General features: G+C 42.8%; 2 protein-coding genes across 3 annotated transcripts in view; one reads left to right on the top strand and one right to left on the bottom strand.

The window, feature by feature from the left end:
* Nucleotides 1-10,292, top strand: part of si:dkey-98f17.5 (uncharacterized protein LOC569123 homolog) — a 16,196-nt gene extending 5,904 nt beyond the window's left edge. Inside the window, exons 5-12 of the mRNA XM_062542668.1 lie at nt 1,928-2,068; nt 2,569-2,729; nt 3,488-3,586; nt 6,419-6,564; nt 7,091-7,262; nt 8,080-8,192; nt 8,293-8,380; nt 8,600-10,292. Of these exons, the coding sequence (XP_062398652.1) occupies nt 1,928-2,068; nt 2,569-2,729; nt 3,488-3,586; nt 6,419-6,564; nt 7,091-7,262; nt 8,080-8,192; nt 8,293-8,380; nt 8,600-8,653 (974 nt within the window). The 3' untranslated portion in view covers nt 8,654-10,292. The remainder of the gene's footprint in view (nt 1-1,927; nt 2,069-2,568; nt 2,730-3,487; nt 3,587-6,418; nt 6,565-7,090; nt 7,263-8,079; nt 8,193-8,292; nt 8,381-8,599) is intronic.
* Nucleotides 10,293-11,817: 1,525 nt separating this feature from the next.
* The window catches only part of LOC134088616 (apoptosis-inducing factor 3), a 29,712-nt gene continuing 21,304 nt past the window's right edge, over nt 11,818-20,225 (bottom strand). For both annotated transcript variants that reach the window (XM_062542667.1, XM_062542666.1), the window contains exons 4-20: nt 19,932-20,041; nt 19,256-19,365; nt 19,105-19,149; nt 18,890-18,986; nt 18,346-18,458; nt 17,608-17,694; nt 16,948-17,039; nt 15,226-15,356; nt 14,938-15,053; nt 14,750-14,821; nt 14,159-14,222; nt 13,930-14,006; nt 13,540-13,657; nt 13,130-13,228; nt 12,750-12,825; nt 12,420-12,524; nt 11,818-11,908 (exon numbers count right to left, since the gene is read on the bottom strand). In XM_062542667.1, the coding sequence (XP_062398651.1) occupies nt 11,866-11,908; nt 12,420-12,524; nt 12,750-12,825; nt 13,130-13,228; nt 13,540-13,657; nt 13,930-14,006; nt 14,159-14,222; nt 14,750-14,821; nt 14,938-15,053; nt 15,226-15,356; nt 16,948-17,039; nt 17,608-17,694; nt 18,346-18,458; nt 18,890-18,986; nt 19,105-19,149; nt 19,256-19,365; nt 19,932-20,041 (1,555 nt within the window). In that variant the 3' untranslated portion in view covers nt 11,818-11,865. The remainder of the gene's footprint in view (nt 11,909-12,419; nt 12,525-12,749; nt 12,826-13,129; nt 13,229-13,539; nt 13,658-13,929; nt 14,007-14,158; nt 14,223-14,749; nt 14,822-14,937; nt 15,054-15,225; nt 15,357-16,947; nt 17,040-17,607; nt 17,695-18,345; nt 18,459-18,889; nt 18,987-19,104; nt 19,150-19,255; nt 19,366-19,931; nt 20,042-20,225) is intronic.

Raw genomic sequence — 20,225 nt, 5'->3', positions numbered from 1 at the left:
TTGATACACACACACACACACACACTCTCACACACACACACACACACACAAACACACACACACACACACACACGCATACTCGTTCACGCACGTACACTCTCCCCCCCCACACACACATGCATACATACACACCTAGCTGCACGTCTCTCTTCTCTGTGGCTGAGGGTGACTCATCACTATCGTGGGTTTCAAATGACCCGCTATACTGTATGAAGCTCGTCTGATGGCGTCCTCACTGGTTATTTTGGGTCGCCGGCGAACGGCTGCTCTCGATTCTCCTGCAACTGATGGATGATTGGTGGGGCGCGTTTCTGGCAGGAGGCACGGAGATGCGACAACCGTGCGTGGCGTGGCGTTGCATGCATGCGTTGGGTAGGCGCCCTCCTGGGTTGGTGCTTGGGGCGCTATGGATGATGCATAGTTTCTGGGTGTGGCCGGGGTTCGATGCTCAGGGTCGTGTCCGGGATCCGTCGATAGCCAAGGCGCCTGTCGCTTTACGACTCCCGCCCCGGGTTTGGGAGATGCTGCCCCGTCCCGTCGGCTGGCCCTTGGCCTTTTCCACGGGGCACTGGATACACCCCCGCACCCCCGCCGCTCCTCTCCAGTCACCCAAGCCGTGGCGGTCGGTGCCAGCGACGGACGAGGATCGCGCTTAATTACCTTTTCACCTTTTCAGATGGCTTACTGGCTCGGTGGCGCTCGCAGAGTCCCACGCACACGGTTTAGCATGGCCTGGCTCTCCGTCCTGTCTGGCTAAATCTATCCGGCAGGCTATTTTTAATGCGCACTGGAATAGGCTGCAGGGGGGACAAAACTGACCCTGGTCAGATCCCCAGTCCTGTGTCTGCACTGGACAAGCTGTGCCGGTCAAAGCCTTGGGATTGCAATACACGAGCGGCCTTGTGCTGTGTGTTAGAATGGCTGGGGTTTTTTTTTTGGCTGCCAGTGTTTTGCGGGCTGGTGTGTTGCATTGGTGTGCGCGCTGCGTACCTGTTAGCGACGGCTGGGATGTCAGACGGTGGGCACGGGGGGTTGGGGTGGGGGGGGGGGGAGATTGATGGACTGGCATGGGCGATGTGTCGTTTGGAGAGTGGCGCGGCACGAATACCGATGAGGTTGGAGTGCACGGAGGCACAAGGAAGCGGTTTGTGCCGGGGTCTTTGAACACCTGCCTCCGAGTGATGAAAGAGTTGCAGTGTCATCTCATCTCTCTGCATGGCCACCCTCGGCACTCCCAAGACCCCCCCCCACCCCCCTAAACCTCCACCACCACCACTTACAGAAGACCCTTGTTGCCATTTGATGGGAGGGTTCTTTTTTTTGGTGGGGGGGTTGGGGTGTCGTGGAAACACTTTGCTTAGTGTTCTCAGGTGACCGCTTGTCCACAGCCTGTTTTGAATTGCTGGGGATTGTTTTTTTGAAGTCGGGGGGGTAAGTTTGCAGTGCGTTGCTTCACAGTCGTTCTTCACTGGCTAGCTTTATGTGTGTCCGTCCTAAAGCTGCCAGTTGAAGAGCTGTTGTGGGTGACCATGACAACGGGCAACGCTCGACAAGGGGGTTTCGTTCGAGGAGCGGTGGACGTCTCTGGTCAGATGAGCTGCGCTAAAGTGCCGGGGACCCGGAAAGGTCTTTGGGTGGCGTCTTTTAGGAAGGAGACTCGAACCAACAGCCTTCTCATGACGACCGATTCTGTGTGTGTGTGTGTTTGTGTTTGGTAAGGTGTTTCTTGTGAAACATCGATCGTGGTGTGCAATCAAAGATTGTTGCATTGATTGCGGACATCCTCAATTGCAGTGATCAGCCAGACCCGGGTCAGCAGCAGCAGCAGCAGCATCAATGCCTCTGCTTAAATAAGTCATTGGTCAGTCAGTGCTTTGCAGCTTTGTGAAGGAGCAGCTTTATGTACGGACCTAGTTCTGTATTTTAGGTGTCACGGATTACCTCTCGGCCGAAATCTCCACGTCCAAGGAGAAGAAGTTTAGTCTGGTCACTTTCGTGGACACTCCCGGCTTGGTGGACGGCGACATGATCTATCCTTTCGACGTCAACAACGCCATCACATCGTTTGGTAAGAGACTGCTTAAAGTTGAACTCAGTTTGGCCACAATCATTTCAATTTCAATTTAATTTCACTTATAGAGCGCCGAAACATTAGACATGTCTCATGGCGCTTTACAGAGTGTTAAAAACTTGCCCCTGTTACAAGAGAGTAACAGGGGCAAGGAAAAACTCCTTAGAATTGGAGATACATATAGGAAGAAACCTCAGACAGATCCACGACTCTACAATACTTGCTTTTCAAATATATTCAAATATAATATATTTTAAAAAATATGTTAAATCTTGTATACCAGCACGCAGTGTGCATTTTGTATGCTCCTCTAAACTAATGGAATCATTAGAGTGAAGATTCAGTAAAGTGATAAAAAAAAGATATTCAGCTGTCCCAAGAAGTAGGTCTGCAATTTATCATGTAAAGTTTGGTTTGGTGCAGTGGTCTGAGCTATTGAGGCTGTGTGTGTGTGTGTGTGTTTGTGTGTGTGTGTGTGTGTGTGTTTTCACAACCAGGGCAACAGGCGGACTTGATCTTCGTGTTTTTTGATCCCATGGGGCAGGCGCTGTGCAAGCGAACGCTCAACATCGTGGAGAAGCTGAGCGAGACGTCCGCAGACAAGCTGCGCTTCTACCTCAGCAAGGCAGACGAGGCTGGCAAAGAGACAGACCGACAGGTGCGCAGACCTCGCCCAATCAGCTGACTCCACCTGACCCTGGCGCTGTCCCACCGCATTGTCTCTTGCTGCCTCACTGCTAGCCTCTCTCTCTTCTCTCTCTCTCTCTGTCTATCTCTCTCTCTCTCCGTCTATCTCTCTCTCTCTCTCTCTCTCCCTCCCGTCTCTCTCTCGTACACGCTTTTTTCCCTACACATTTTCACTTCACGTCTTTATGCTCATAACGCATGACCACCATGTTAGTTATTATGAGCATTTTAATGACAAGAGCCACTCTCATACGTATTCCCATTGAGACGCTGAAAGGCCATTTTCTCATCTTTGCTTATTTAGCCCCATTAGGACTCATCTGTGTTAAGCTATATCCAGCCTTTAACAGCTACTGTAGACTAATATACAGTCCAGTTATTTAGCCATTCATTTGTCTGTTCTAGTACTTTCCTTATCATGAGTATCAGTATAACATGTAATGTGCATGAAATCATACACCACTACTGTAACTACAACAATACAACAGTAAATGCTTGCTTAATGAAAGTCTTAGGAATCCAGTATTCAATGAAATTAATGTGCATTGCAGCTGCTTCAAGCTAAATTATTAGTAGTTGCACATCAACCTTTCCCAGTAGGCTTCACTCACAATAATCCATTGTTAGTCGGTTATCCGGTCTGAACCCCGAAGTCCTATTCCATTTGATCATCCTACTGTATCGTGTCAAATATCATTCCTCGATTCTCTCCTTTCTGTCTCTCCACAGAGAGTGATGATGCAGATCGTTCAGGAGCTGTGTCGCCGCCCGGGACTCAACAAGTGTGGCTTTGAGATGCCCACCATCTTTATTCCCAACCCCCAGAAGGTGAGCCAGCAGCAGACTATACTCTGGCCACAGCCCTGTGTCAGTAGTAACCGTATAAAAGTAGTACTTACTAACTTGATGCTTGTGAGATGCATGCAGGAGCAAACATTTCTATATGAACAAAAAGTGAAATTGCATCTCTGAAGAACTGACAAACTTTAGATAAATAACTGAAAATGCTACATTTAGAACGCGAACATCATTTGACCAGATCATGTCTTAATAGCAAATAATAGAAATTGGGATTTATTATGTAGTGGAGTTGTCTCAACTGAAGTCGTTCCCTCATGGTTTCCCTGCAGTTTCTTGGTAATTTGCTTTACTTTTCAAGAAAATAGTGCTTCTGAAACTTCGGAACGGAAGGGAAATGTACATTTATGATTTACATCAACCTATCTAAGTAACATTGACAAACAAAAGTCCTCTCCCTCCAGACAATTGAACTACCCCATCCCACCCATATTGTTCTATTTATTTAGAAATGTACATACTGTAATTACACTTATGCATAGCCATATTCTACTGCTCTTTATACTGTTCTTACTGCACACTTATTTTTTTACTACTCATATAATGTTACTGTTACTACAGTGCACATATCTGTACATACTATACATGTATGTCTATACAGTTTATACTAAATATCCATATTTATTCAGTTTTTTATAGTATTACTGCATATATATATATATATATATATATTATTCTTACTATTCTATAATGTTACTTCTACTACACTGTACATCTGTGCATGTTGTTCAATCATTGTTCATACTGCTTATCCATATCTATTCTGCTTGTATTAGGCCACTGCTGATACATTGCACATGTTTATATTTATATTGAAATGTATATTACTGTAAGCCATTCCACTTTCTTAACTGTATACTGTCCACACTGTGCTGTATGTCTTATACTGTTCATACTGCACCACCTGTCAATACTGCATACTGTCAATACTGTGTATATCATCAGATGCAAATTGCATTTCGCTGTCTGTAGTTGTACTCTGCACAAGGACAACAAGTGGAATCTAATCTAATGAAGTCATTAGTCCTAATAAAGTCAAATTAAATTAAGCCTTGTGTACTTCAAGGCGTAGCAAACAAGTTAAACGTCCAATCTGTGAAATGGTCAGACTACGGCGGAATGTAACTGTAGGCTATTCTGTTATTAAACGTGTGGGTTTATGACTACCTCACTCAGGTATATGACGCAGCTTCAACCCTCCGACAGAAAAAAAGAAAGCTCTCTGAAAGTTCTAATGTTTGCACATTCTTGTCTCTTTAGTATGTTCTTTGCAGTGAACATTTTAAATGACAAAGAACGAGAAGAGTGTGTTGCAGAGGATGTGCCAGAATGACGGCCCCCTGCTAAGTACTGTATGTACAGGGGGCTCAGCACCAGACATTTTCAAAACGTAGGCTTATGTTCCAGGGCTGAGCCTCGGACAGTCCTGCCCCAAGGTGACCCCTGCTGACATTCACTGACCTATTCAAATCGGTTGAGGGTCAATGGGAATGTTTACATAGACATTAATATTACGATATTTACCCAATTAAGACAATATTCCAAATAAGATGCTGCCATGTAAGCAGCATGTTCTTAAGTTCAGCATGGCCTTATTCTGAATAAGGACACACTATAGTCTGTATAAGCAGTAATCAAATTGATTCCTCTCTAGATAGCAATTATACCGTAACATGTCAATGTTATTTTGAAAAACATGTACAGTGGGGAGCACATGTATTTGAGACCATGCTAAAACAGGAATATAAAATCATCATTTGACAATTGATCTTGATGCCTTCATTCAAAAAATGAGTAAAAATCAAACCGCCAAGGACACCAGTTATCTTTGTGATTGAAGAATGTATCGTAAATAAATATTTTTTTTCCTTAAATGCTAGGGGAAGGAAGTATTTGACCTTCTTTGTAACCCTATGGGAATTTAACACATATGGTTAACATAGGGGCAGGCAGATTTTATTGGATCCAGGATATTATGCATCCTGATAAAGTTCCCTTGGCCATGGGAATTAAAATAGCCCTTCATCATCACATACCCTTCACCATAGCTAGAGATTGGCATGGTGCTTTTTCCAGTAGCCTAGGCCTATTAGCCTGTATGATTTGCATTTAGCTCAATCAGCATCAAACAGGCTAATAGGCCTACTGGAAAAAGCACCATGCCAATCTCTAGCTATGGTAAAGGGTATGTGATGATGTGGGGCTATTTTAATTCCAATGTGTCTGCATTTCCAAACTTTTGCACAGATAAAAAGCATAATCTGGTTGTATGAAATATTTTTACATTTTAGATCATCAAATCTATCCAAATCTAATATGATCTTGATCAGATATTGTTTGAAGATCTTCAAATGCAAACAGTTGGAAAACATAATTAAATATGTAGAGAAATATGTCAGAGGAGGTAACCTACTTGCACAGAGCCCTCTTGATCATCATTGTCAGTCTTATATAATCTGCGTTAAGAACAAACCAACGAAGTTCCAAACATGTGTGTTTTAAAGTGAATGTGTTTTGATGAAGCCCATCTGAAACCCATCCACTGAGTCTCCCAAGCAAAGGAAACTATTTCGGAGTGCCTGAGGAGAATTCCAACTCATATTCACAAGCTTCACACTGCTGCTCATTTGCAGAGCAGATGTAATCTAATATTCCATGCAGCGACTCTTTGAGAAACCAAATTGAATTTAAATGATGCACTTTGTTGATACCCTGCCCTTCCACCAGACTCTGACACATAGAACCGTGTGAGCTACTGTGTTATAAGCAGGCCTCCCTGTCTTTTTTTCATTCTCTCTCCAGCCGAGCAGGTGCGTGAATCAGATTGATGGGGTGTGTCAGACCATAGAGAAGAGCATCAACCAAGCCGTCCAGAAGACGCTTGACCAGCTGGAGAAGGACTGCGACCTCATATGCAATACAATCACTAACAAACTGGCCGAGGACAGGTAGGAGCAGTTGCAGACAGGTGACGTTCACCTGCAATCACCTGACTCAGCTTTTTTTGTTTGTGGTATGATCAGTACTTGCTGTCCAGTGTGCTGGTCTTGCTGCCCACTCTCACAGCCGCCAGCTTCAGCATGAACATGCACTGAAGATCCTTCCCCATTGTACTCTGATGAGGAAATGCTTGTGTCCCAGCTGAGTGCAGTTTAGCAAAACTGACTTTATTCTGCTCCCTCTTTCCCATCACTTACATTACAACCAAGCAATTTTCTGCCCTACTGCTCGCGTATTGATTGTAAGTCACTTTGTGTGGCCTGTATAACAGCCATGGCCTGCGTGTCCATTCATAACGTGTTCTCTAGTTGTCGAGCAGCAACAACAGATGCTACATTACATTTTCCCTCCGTCAGTGAAAGTTTTTACCGTATGAGAGTTTCATCTTTTTGAATTTTTGCATTTGTCGCTCCACACTGACGCGTACCACCACCGTGTTTGTGTTTGTGTTTGTGTTTGTGTTTGGCGCTGCAGAGAGAGCGTGAGCTACAACAAGAGCTCCAGGTTCCACTCCTTCATGTGCGGCCTGATGGGGGTCCTGCTCCCCACCCTCTTCATCCTCAGCTTCGTGGTCAACACCTTCACCAGAGAGGAGGTGAACGGCCTGGTGGGGGAGGGGGTCGCCACCGCCCTCTTCCTCTCCACGGTATGTCACTTCCTGTCTTCTTCACTCACCAATGTTGATGTGAGTCTCTGAGTGTAGGCTACTTCACCGTGTGTCGCCCCAACACATGTCAGCAGATGCCAATAGAATTCAATCCCCAGCAGCTGCCGGGGGGGTTGTGTGGTGTTGTGTTGTGTGGTGTTGTGTCATTGTAGTAGGTTGTTAGTGTGACCGTTTTACCCAGCATTCAACCCCCCCCAACAGCCACTCTAGCTGTTCCATGTTTGGAAAGTTGGACTTACAGAAGAAGCAGAGACGGTTGAAAAAGATCTTTGGGAGAAGTTAAAGCCTCCGCAATGTCAGAGTAGTGAGGGCCGGTGTCTTAGAAGGAGTCTTAGGAGTCATGCCTCCATTCAGCTTGTTAGCGTATTGTAAGTGCACTCGTGAACATTGGGCTTATGAAAAGGCACTTGCGCATGCACTTCCATCTGCTGTCTCCTCCATCAAGGGAGGAGTTGTGAACAGCTGTTGGATAGGCGTAAGATGAGTAAGGTAACACATTGTAAGATTTCATTGGATGCAAATGTATGCAAATAAACTCGTTTCCATCAACCTCAGTCTCATTATACACTAGGAATTGAGGGTATGTTCACCCTCCTCTAGCCGATGGAATTCTTATTTGCATAAGATTAAATCCCAATTTCAAGTGTGTTTCCAGGCAGAATGTCTTATTTGAATAGTCAACATGCGCATTAAAAAGACCCAGACTGATGTTGCTTTAGATCATTCCCATTTTGAAGACACTTGTTCTCTGCCCATAAAGTCAGTGTTTGGTGTTAACATGGCTCTATCTCCTCAGGGAATCATGGTTGTATTGTGGGAATGGATACCAGAGGATGGGCAAATATTATTCGTAATCTTGCTTGGGGCATCCAGCTACTTTCTCCTATTCCTTGCCAAGTATTTTGGCCGGTAAGTAAAAATAGGCAGAGATGAGACCACATCTGCTGAAACATGCAGCGAGCCGTGATGACATTTGGCATGTGATTGATTGCTGACCTGTGCTCTTTAGCCAGGGGAGCAAGACCCTCACCAAAAAGGAGAAGAAGACCCTGGCCGAGTATAGCGAGTTTGTGCGAGAGGTGGTCAAAGCCAAGAAGGTAAGAGAAGACTGGAAGGGGAAATTAAAGCTGTGAAGCTGATGGTGACATGATATGACGTGTTAATTCAATTCTCATGGGAATTCTCTCTCACTCTGTCTCACACTCTTTCTGTCTCTCTCTCTCTCTCTCTCTCTCTCTCTCTCTCTCTCTTTCTTTCTCTCTCTTTCTTTCTTTCTTTCCGTCTTTGTCTCCCAAACTGTTATACACAAAAAACAGCAGCGACTGTACGAAGAGTTCCTCCAGGAGTGTGCTGCGGAGTATGACTTCTGACCCCACCTTCTCTTCAGCTTCAGCGTGTGTGATCATTGAGTTAACCATGGGCATTTCACACTCCAAAAACAGCTTCAGTGTATGTGATCATTGATTTAACCATGGGCATTTCACACTCCAAAAACAAAACCAGCAAGCAAAAAGCTCAGAGGGCTTGAAGTAGGCCTATGCAGAAAAAACACACAAATATCCAGTGCAGTATATGTGTACGTGCCGTGCCGTACTATATATTTGTCATTAAACCAAAACCACGTGGGAATTATCCCTCCTCAGTCCTCACACAACACACCCTCAGACCTTCTCTAACTATACTATATTTATATTTAATCTATGAGGTTGTGGTCACTCCCTGGGTTTAAGTCCCTCACCCAAGCCAGAGTTAGGACTAGATCTGGCTCCCCCCAGTGCCTTTCTTTGCATAATGTGAATGAATAAGCAAATGTGATTGTACATACAATAGGACCTCACAGGGTTTGAGTTTTAGAACCTGCCATTTTCTGATATATTTTTTATGTATTTAAATCTGAAAGTGCGCACAGGACTGTTTACATAAGATGAAGCCGCAATTTATTTTTCCCTTTCGGTGACTCCCTCAATAACGTGTAACTGCCTTTTTTCTCGTTGAGGTGCTTTCATTGTCTCTTTTATTGTTCTTTGTGTGTGTGTGTGTGTGTCTGTGTGTGTGTCTGTGTGTGTGTCTGTGTGTGTATCCGTGTGACTGTGTGTGTATCTGTGTGACTGTGTGAATGTGTGCATTGTTGAGTGTGTGTAGGTATCTCTGTGTGTGAAAGCATCACTGGCATTTTGGTACCCAGCATTTTCTTCAGTCATATACAGTAGCCTAAAGACTGCACGTTATCTGTTTCCATCCTTATCCAGGATAGACTGATCAAAATGAAAATAATCTGTCCAAATAGATAATGCATTTTGGTAACTTAACTGAATGTTATTCAAATCTCATTATGTCTGAATTATAAATGCTGATGAAACTCGAGCTATCAGTAGAAATATAACAGTAAACATCAGTGTTTGTTGTGAAGTATCCTCCATTTTAAAGTTTAGGTATCGGTTCATTTTTACTCCGTTTTCAGTTGAAGTATATATGTCTTAACCTCGTACAGCATCCCAGTTCTTTTCTGTGAGGGTTTTATGCTGTTTTAAGCCTGCTCCTCTTTGCCATGTAGGTCTACACTTTGTTCACGGTTTCTTTCACAAGACTTTACTTCAAGCCTCAGGCATCTCCTGGGGTTCTTTTGGGATACTGTTTTTAAAAAGGAATTTCCAAATCAAACTCTTGTGAATGTTTATTTATCACTCTGTTTCTCTACGCAGTTACTCAAACATCTCATTTGATCTTTGTATCGGTGCTGTTGCTGATTTTATAATGCCCTCAGTGACTTCAGACCGTTTGCTATCATTTCTCTAAAGGTACAAATGTGTTTTTTTGATTATGATTCAGGTGTATTTTATACAACATAATGTGATTTCTGTAATAAGTGTTTGCCAACATGTCTTCCACAACTGACTGAAGTGGTGTTGTTGCTTTGTCAAAGGCCATGTTAATGTCAGACTGCTATAATGTAATTGTTTTGTGTATGGACTACTTGTTAATGAAATAGTAAATAAATATTTCGAATGATGTGTTCCTTCATGTGGTAACTGAATGCATTGTGCATGTATTACTATGATGTCCCTTTTAAGTAAAATGCACCTTTGGATCCATTAGGTATGATAAGCCCAATTAGGCTGTTAAATAGTTATTATTTTAAGCATAAATCTATCTAATAAGTCATGTTTGTACCCCCTGAGCTGTTCACTATTTCAACACAAGCACTATTTCATGTGCCTGCAGCCTGTCCGTAAGCTCTTCATCACAGACCAAAGCAGAGCAGTCTGCCTGTGCGCACTGTTCTAGTAAAAAGTCATACTCATACCTATAACAATTCATATTTGCTCTTAAAAGTAAAGAAATCCAAACAGACTGCTGCACATGTAGTGACCAGATGTCTGGTAGAAAATAGAAGCAACAAATTTATTTTGTTTTGCAATAGGACCAATCCCGATATGACCAGGCCACAAACCTCAGCTCCCTGAGTTAGTACCAAAGAGTGTCCATAGGAGGCATCATCTACCAAAAATAGCATTCAGGCATTATTGCATACCATCTAGAAAACAATCAAGTAAAGAAGAAGATACAAGCCTATGTAATTCTATTACACTAACATTATTATTGATAAGAATGTATCTTTGAGTATTCTGTTTTTGTTGTGCAATTTACTAGCAAGGCAACAAAGGTTACCATTAGCAAGAGGTACATTGTGTTCCATGAAGGAACATTATGCTAGCAATATTCCCACTTGTGGTGTGGTTCCCATGCTATTTTGAGTGGGAAGGGGGGGAATGGGGGGGCATTCAATTGGCATCTGGAATTAAAAGGACATTATGGCATCTATACAAGTCACTATTGGCTGTATGAAAGTTGTGCATACACGTGAAACTATTGGCTGTATGAACGTTTCACATGTGAAACTGAATGCATCGGGGCCCTTACTTTCTGCACAGTCCACTCGGCTGATACACACAAGGGGGGCCTAGGTCTGACAAATAAGAACAAAAAAAAAGAAAAAAAGAGAAAACACAAATCTCAAAAGGTCAGTAGAAATCGTATGGTCCAGTTACGATGCAATGCAATTAGGTTACAGCTATACACAAGTGGCATGTACAAAAAAATACCCTTATCCGACCCTTATATAAACAAAAACAAGTGTACAGGTAGTTACATCATGCTCAAGCAATGCCTCCGCACTTAGCTGTATTGCTCTGCTCTGCTCTGCCGGCACACGAATGTGAGAAAAATCAGGACCGTACCAATATCTAGCTCCAAATTCATGTATGGCTCATTGTGGAGTGTGAAGTCCTTAAGCAGATGAGTATGTACAACGCTGTGTGTGTGGGGGCCACAGCGGAGAGAGAGAGGGGGGGGGGCCTCAGAGGAGCCCTCATTGAGATGATGTCCCTGGGCTGGAGCACGCCAACGCCCTGCTATTCGCTCTCCTCTGCCTCCAGCCAAGCCTCTTGTTCATTCAGCACCTCAAGTGTCTCTTGGGTTTTTCTTTTTCTTTTTTTTTTTTTCCCTCCCGCCCGGTCTTCCCACACCCTTGAACTTTTCAGCTGTCACCGGTAGCCTCGTGTTTTTAAAGGCAATGATAACTTCACTGTGAGCCTTTGTCGATTAACCAAGACATGTCCCCAGTTCTGAAACAGAGAAATGGTGACAGACATGAATATGATGCAAGGATTCGGATTACGGCCTATAAAAAGCTGGCTATTTCGTACGCAAAAAAGATACGGGTAGAGGTGGACTGTGTTGAGTCAAAGAGGACTGTGACTGACATGACAAATGTGGCACATTTGGTCCTCAAAAGGAGTCTTAAGCTACAGAAGAAAAAAATTAACATGATAAAAATAAGTCACAATAGTAACCAAATGTATTTCCTGTATTTGGTTTAAAAATTAACACTATTGTTTTTACTAGAAGACAATTATGGTTTATCTGAGGATAGGAGTCATTACGTCTCTCTTAAAATACAAGAACTCCAGATCGGAAGATATGTCCACCTGTGGCTCCTGTTGCATCTCGTGTTTGGCAACGTTCAGTCACACTGTTCTATGTTGTGAGTGGGGAAACTATTCCAAACATAAAACATTCATTGTCTCTCTTGTCCCTGCGGTGGGGGTCACTGTTACAGAAAGGAATTTCACTTACTCCACATCACGTTTCCTAATCGTCTTTCCCGTGCCAAACACCTCGGCCACTCGCGACACAATAGGGTCATAGTTCATGCTTGCCACAGCCACCACCTCTTCACTCCTGCAATCAGAAACATGAGCTAGCAACTCTTACTTCCCCATATGTAGAACACAGTGTTATTAATTACTTCCTCTAAAGATGGCAAGAAGGAGTGACACTGAAGTTTGGCTAAGTGTCAAAGATTTAATTAACTTGGTGTGAATCAATGATACAGAGGAGATGTAAAATACCTTGAGCAAACACGTCCACAGAAATATACTCATGTGCTTTGAAATGAGGACTCACTTTGTGTAAAATGCAACAAATCTCAGGTCGTCCAAATCTCCCTGGATGACGACATCATCAAACCCATCTCCGTATCCTTGACAACAAATGTGAGGAGAATTGGAAAAATATGAACATATCTGTGCCTCGTGCTCCTTTAAGTTCTATTTTTAGCTATAGCTTCCAATTGCGCACATGTTGCACCATGGACCACTCTAAAATACTAAATTAGCTCCCATTTCTGTGGGAACACAAAATGTCTGTCAGCATTTATTTATCTGTCTTCTTAGCACAATTCAATTCAGACTGGCTTATTATGAGCGTTCCATTTCATGGTATTGTACGCCATGTTCCTGCACAGAGTAGCTGTCTGAAGAATATAGAAAGGCCAGTAGCTTTACCTGCATAGCGTATGCTCTTCCCAAACATGGCAGTCCAAAAGTAAGGCACTGTCTTAACCTCCGTGGGTCTTCCTATCATGTTGAGAGCTGCCACCCGCCCTTTAGAAAAGCATACACATCATTTGGCATTTCACATGTACCATAACAAAGCATAGACAGGGTGTCCCCACACATTGTGCAAAACAGTCAATTTATTGACCATTTATCTGTTCATTTAATATGTATTTTTCAGACCCCACTATGCAAAAAGCCAAAACTAAATAGCTTAGAAGCTGTGTTGAAAGTGAACTCATGACCATAGTCAGAATTTGCCCACACAGGGCTACTGGTCACAGAAATGTGTGAAGTCAAGGAAATGCAGAGGGACCGATGACTCTGTGTGGCCCATGTAGGAATCTGTCAGGACTTACCATGCACATGGGCCATTTGCCAGTGAGGGATGTTCACCTTCTTGTTATTGCGCAAGTAGAGAGGGAAAGTGACCACGTCTCCCCCTGCAAACACTCCTTCCACATTGGTCTGTAGCGTCTGTGGAGGAAACACAAGCACATGAAACAGTGTGATCACAGACAAAATGAAGGTGTTTACCCGATCATCTCCTTGCTCCTCAAATGTACTCCTGTATTGTCAACCCCTAATGCTTCAACTGTAAAGCACTTTGGGTCAATTCCTGTTGTTTAACTTTTAAATTTGCTTTACAAATAAAGTGACTCGACCTGACTTTCATGTGAGCATTCAATTCTGTGAAAAGCTAGATAAAAGTGTTTTGTGTGTGGCATTACTGAGTAGATCTGCAGTACCTTGTTGACAGGGATGAAGCCCTTTGAGTCCATGTGCACACCACTCTGTTTCAGGAATGCCGTGGCTGGACCAGAACCTGTGATGATGTTTGACAACGTTTCATAACAGCTCATATAAACAATGGCACTTTGGAAATCATTAACTTGACAACAAAGCAGTCGGCTCAGAAGACAAATGAATGGAAGACCCTGTGGTAGGATCTCTGAGGCCCGTAGTAAATTAGCTCACCGGCACCAATGACACACACGTCAGCTCTTAGGACCTTGCCACTTTTGAGGACCACTTCTTTTAACTGCGTGAGAAAACACATAAAAACACACACACACACACACAAATGTGTATCAAAATGGCCACGAAATGCAAATAGACTAAGTATCTGTGATATTCTGCCTACTGCAGCTGGAGGCAACCTGGTCTCCAGTGAATCATTTACATATTTTATTTGTTTAAGGAATTCAGTATTGTCAAATAACTCCAGGCTACACATTATAGTACTATCAAGAGAAAGAGCCTGGGCTTAAATTCCCAATCAGGGATTGTGTACAGGTCGCTGGATGGTGGCTACACCACGGCAAGCTGCTTTAGAACAAGTTCTACTGTATGTACCTTCTATGTCAGTATCTCTGTACACACACACATTTTATTTAAGGGCTGAAAGGTTCTTTTACTGCTGCTAATTGTCCGGAAGGTAATTTACAGACCTTCACAAGGGTTCTCGGTAGTTGGATAAAAAAACAGTCAAATAATGCAGTAAATTGCCCCCTTTGTTATAGGTTCAGGCTTCCTAATACCAAGCCGGGTCTCTCACTTTATGGGTACCTGTCCATGATGGCCTCGCATCTCCGACACCTCATTCAGCATGTAGAACTTGACCCTGTTGGTCTCAAAGAGCTGCAGAGAGAGGAATTAAAGAGGAGATGTTAAAAAAAGCCATCTCTCAGGGCAGAGTGTTTGAGACATCTGCAGAAGATCGACTGGTTGTTGTTTATTTATATTTAAAGCTATACCTTCATCATGGCCTTGCCCACTTTCTCTCCAAGAGCCTTCCGGAAGGGGACTGCTTCTATCCCAATGATTGACACTGAATGGGCCTTGTCCGTGAGGGCTGCAGCCACTTCCATACCTATCACACCACAATATCCCATAGTTAGTAATGATAGTTTAATTACCCAACATGCTGTAATAGGGAATTTCTCCCAAAATCATCTAATCACATGTGTCATGTTTATTATGCACATAAAATATTACAATGACTCCCCCAAATAATATCACATTCAGTCATCGTAAACACTGACCTACAAAGGATGTTCCCACGATGACAGCGTTTTTATTGCTGGCTAGCCGGGCTATGTGGTTCGCATCCTCTGGGCTCCGGAGATGGAACACATTCTCCACCTCCTTTCCTTTGTAGTTGAGTGGCTTGGCCCTTTGCAGAACATGATAGCAAATGAAATGGGATTGTTGACAGATGCAAAGTAGAATGAGGAGACAAGGGAGACATCTGTACAGGTAGTGGTCAGAGTTTATCAATTGATCCAACTCCTGTCCAAAACAAGGACCAAGCAAATCAAGATAGATGCATGGAAAAATGGCACGTCAGCCAGAATATCATAGTGTCTAAACATGCCTTTGGAGTATTGGATCATCTGAATCATCATTATTCTATGAATAAACCACAAACATGACTAATCCATAGCAGACTGATAAATCAACATAAATTGAAAAGCAGCAGGAAAAAAAACTGAAGTACAGGCCAAGATGGACAAGACTGACCATCTCTAGCAGGTGGGAAAAGTTACCAGTTTTGAGCAGAGGTGTTTTTTTAATATAGTTTGCCATTATTGGCGGCCAAAAGCACGTTGTTGACATGGATACAGAATAGGAAACCGGAGACATACTGAAAGAAGGGAGTCCTTTATGCTTATGAGAAGAGCATGATATTAAACTACACATAAAGAAGAACATCATAGAGCATTCGTTTTGTTATAACAACACAAGATGGACAGGTGATGGAGATGCAAGCGGAACAGGGACACTACTGAACTTGAGTAGAGACCCTGGATGCAACTGGATTTGGGGGTTAAACAGAGAACAAAGTGACAGACATACCCTACTACAAAGTTCCTAAAATATAGAAAGACCATAAACAGAGGTACAGTATTATTACATCTAGTGTTTCACAGAAACATTGACTGAAACAAGATGTATGCGCAGAACACCAGAGAAGGCAACATCCTAAAATGAGAAAACTGATAGAGTTGTTTAAGCTGTCCAAATCCTGTTCACTGAGCCAATTAAGACTTCTGAAATGATGATGGCAGAGCCATAGGAATCAAGTCAGTGAGACTGTAATAAAGCTCTCTAGCTGTGGCCCACAATGACTTAGAGGACAATGCACAGCCACCTCATTAGGGGAGAGTGTGTGCAGGACGAGAGAGATGAAAGACCTGTAGAAGTGTTAGAAGATAGCGAGAGACTCCAAAGAAATCTCGACCCAATTAATCAAACTGCAAGCAAACTTCCCTACTACACTAAGAAAAATATTCTTTTGGATGGATGCAATACCAGTCGCACCAGACACCTGGCCGATGGCACAACATCTGGAAAACAACCCTGAACTTTCCACCCAGTCCTACATGACAATCTACAGACCAGTGTATTAGCAACATGCTAATTTATCATGCTCATCTGACACAATTAAAGGAGTAATCAGCCTCTATTAGTCTCGCTCTATATTTGAGTACTCGATTAGATATTCCTGAATACAGTATGTCACAAAGAAACATAATAAACTTCAGCAGAAACTCCTTGTCCTTGAAAATACATTTCCAATACTTTGATGTGTTGGAAGTATGTGCTCTTTCAGAATACCGTACATTCAAATACTGATTTTTCAATGTTATATCCAAACTGGTCAGTTGATGATCTAGACCAGTTGAATGTCATCTACTGTCTCAGATCCTGACCCTGAGACCCCTATTGGAACAGGAAGTCAGAAGTTCTCTGGAGACCCTTACTTGCTTCCTGTGGCAATGAGCAGCTTCCTGTACTCCATCTTGAAGCCATCTTGAAAAGTCACAGTCTTCATCTTCACGTCCACAGAAACAACCTGAGATAAGATGTCCAAACAGCAAACATGCCATGAGATGAAAGTTGAAAAGTAGAGAGTGACATTAGATTCATCAATACACAACACTATTCTTGTTAGGCTACTATTATTATTAATAATAACAAATAATAATAAATGATAATAATAAATAATAAAACAGACTACTCTGGGTGATCAATAATAGCTCTTGATCTATGTGTGTTAGCCTCAAAAGGCATATCATTTAATGTTGGATGAGGTAGGCATAAGTCATACCAGCAGATATTTTCAGTTAAAGAAATCATTGATTTTTGCTGATGTAAGTCTGGAGGCCTGAAGTAATATTAATATCTCTAGATAAGTGATGTTGGCCTCAAGTCTTTGGAAGTCTAAAATACTGATACAGATAATCTCCATTGGCCAGTATGTATAATGTACTATGCATGTCAATGTAGGATGTAGAATAATCCTTGGGGATATTTCTAAGGGCTATATTAGCAGCACACTCTCTCACATATAACATCTCAGCAAGTGATTTATGCATGCAACTGCAGGAGATCTAATAAGTAGAGGATGTTTGGGGACGTACCTCCTTCTCTGTGAGCAGCTCAATGTCGTGGGTCTGCAGGAACTCTGAGGAGCGGAGCCGGAGCTGTTCAGCTGTGCTCTCCAGGGACTGGGAACAGGCATGTTATAAGCATCAAACACCGCTAACTACCTCTTGCTAATACATAAAGAAATAACTGCTCGGCTTATGTGACAAAACCATCCTGCTTTTTTTTTTTTTTTTTTTTTTACTTAGGCTGCATCACTTTAGATCCCATGTATATGTGATATGTTCATTCATTATTTCATAATGTATTGAATTAGCCCAGGCAAAGTGAATTTTGCCAAGCCAGATTTTGCCCAATGAGTTGAGTCACTGCTCGGATGCCACGCTGAAATTGAATCAGAGCAGATATGTATCCTGTTGGGCATCAACTCTATGGGCCAGTTTCCCCACATTGATCAGGACTAGGCATGGACTAAAAGAGATCCTCAATGGACATTTCCACTGACAAAACGTTTCTAGTTTAGTATTAGGACATGGGCCCTTCATGTTTGAATAGTTCATTTCAAGATGGGATTGATTAGTGGTATTATGGGATTGGTTCGTCATGTTGTTTAATTGCCACCGATTCCCAGCACAGTCCATAAAAATGCTCTGGTTTTATGAATCATGTTGGATATTGGTCACCGCACCACATATGTAGCAACTTTGAATATCCTTCAGAGCACAATAGAACTTCTGTTGTGCCTCAAGTGAGTGGTAAATGTTGGTACAAACCTTACTCAGTTTTGGTCTGTCATAGGGCAGAAGCTTGTCCACGGTACACATGACGATGCGATCGGTGAAGCCCTCTTGACGTAACGTCTCGGCGCAGACCAGTCCAGTTGGGCCTGGGAATGGGGAGAGGGAAGCACTCTGTTGGAGCTGACCGTCACAGAGGATTGATCCATAAGCTTTACTCTCATTTGCCAGCACAACCAGACGAGCTGAGCTCAGCCATATGGTTATACCTCTCAGGTCTTAAATCAGCCTGAGAGTCAGTCAGGACGATTGACAGGACATGGAGAGAGCTTTTTCTAAGACTGGACAGAATGGAGAATGAACAGCAGATACAAAAATCTAACACCATTAAATGTAGAGACTGTCAATTTGTGCAGACTCACAAATCATCACAAGAAGGTGGTTAATGTTAATGCCAATCATGTTAATGTTCAAGCATAGCTCCTAAACGTGAAGGTTGCTTAAGTTGTTGACGTTCTTTTAAATAGGGTCACTGTGGCCCATTTATGTTGTGGACATATACTTCTCAAAGGCCTCTCACCCGCTCCAATGATAAGAACATGGCTGAAGCCTGTGTTCGAGTTGATGACAGCCGAACATTTTGACATGGCCTTTGTCCGCCTTTGTGTTTGAAGAGCCTGGCCAGGGAGAGTTCACACAAAGTTAATGAGACAACTCTACAAAACCCTCTGCCTGAAGGTGGCTTACAATACCTTCACACACAATACTGCAAACACAGAAGAAGAAATATGTTACCTGCTTGTTTGCCCGAATGATCACTCTGTCCTTTTCAACTCTGACCTGAACCAAACAGAGAGAAAAGGCCACAGAGCTATCTTCAGTTCCCCAGTTCTGAGAGGACTACACACACACTTCAGGAGGAGACATGAAAACAGAGGAGTGTCACCTGAAAGATGGGCAAGCTGTCAAGTCCCGGGTAGTCCTCAATGTCCCCTGTGGCGATGTTGAAACATGCACCGTGCCATGGACATCGAATGTGCCCCTTAGATAGGACACCTGGAGGAAATAGTAACACTTGTGGTGAGACGGTCTCTTGTAGAGTAACACTTAGCAGGACCACTGAAACATGCAGGTGCTCTCCCAAGAACATCCAGTAAAACTTTATTTGATAGGGTCCTTGTTCCAATGTATGATGAAGTACAGTGTAACATCCTGTGTTACAATATGTAATACCACATACGTTGTTTTCTTTTGTTGTTGTTACAGTATGTTGTTTTTGTGTACCCAAAGATCATTAGTACACGTGTAATAATAAGTGCTTGTTACAATACTTTGCCAAAGTGGCCTCTAGGTTAGGGTTATAATACTTGTAAATAAATATAAATGTATGTAAGTATGTCTTTTCTTTTGTTAAACGCCTGCTAAGTAAACATAAATATGACACAATATGCCATAACACAACAGAATACTAAACCCTGTATGTCTTGGGGCTGGGAGAGAAAATGTCTTACATAACACACAACAAAGGTGACTCCCACAGAGGAAAAGTCAGAGAAAGATAAATCTCTCTCCCCATAATGAGCAGCATAACACCATCTGGCTAACAGGCCAGAGCTGCTCACCTTTGACCAGTGGTGCCCCATAGTGTGGGCATTTGTGTCCAATGGCGGAGAACTCTCCGTGCTCCTTGATGAGCAAAGCCCTGCCTGTCCCCAGGTCTACCTCTCGCATCCTGTGGAAGGGTCAAGACCTTGAATATTAGTTGTGGATCATAGAATAGAATTAATCAAGATGGCGTCCTCCAGGCTGTTTAGAATACTGTTGTATAATGTCCATTACTAAATATTTAGTCACGACGTGATGAAGGAAATATCTAGAAATTACGGGAAGACAGCTCATCTGAACAATTAGAAAAT

The sequence above is a fragment of the Sardina pilchardus genome, chromosome 8 (assembly GCF_963854185.1).
Source record: "Sardina pilchardus chromosome 8, fSarPil1.1, whole genome shotgun sequence".
NCBI classification, from domain to species: Eukaryota; Metazoa; Chordata; class Actinopteri; order Clupeiformes; family Clupeidae; genus Sardina; species Sardina pilchardus.
This window is presented reverse-complemented; position numbering and strand designations above follow the sequence as displayed.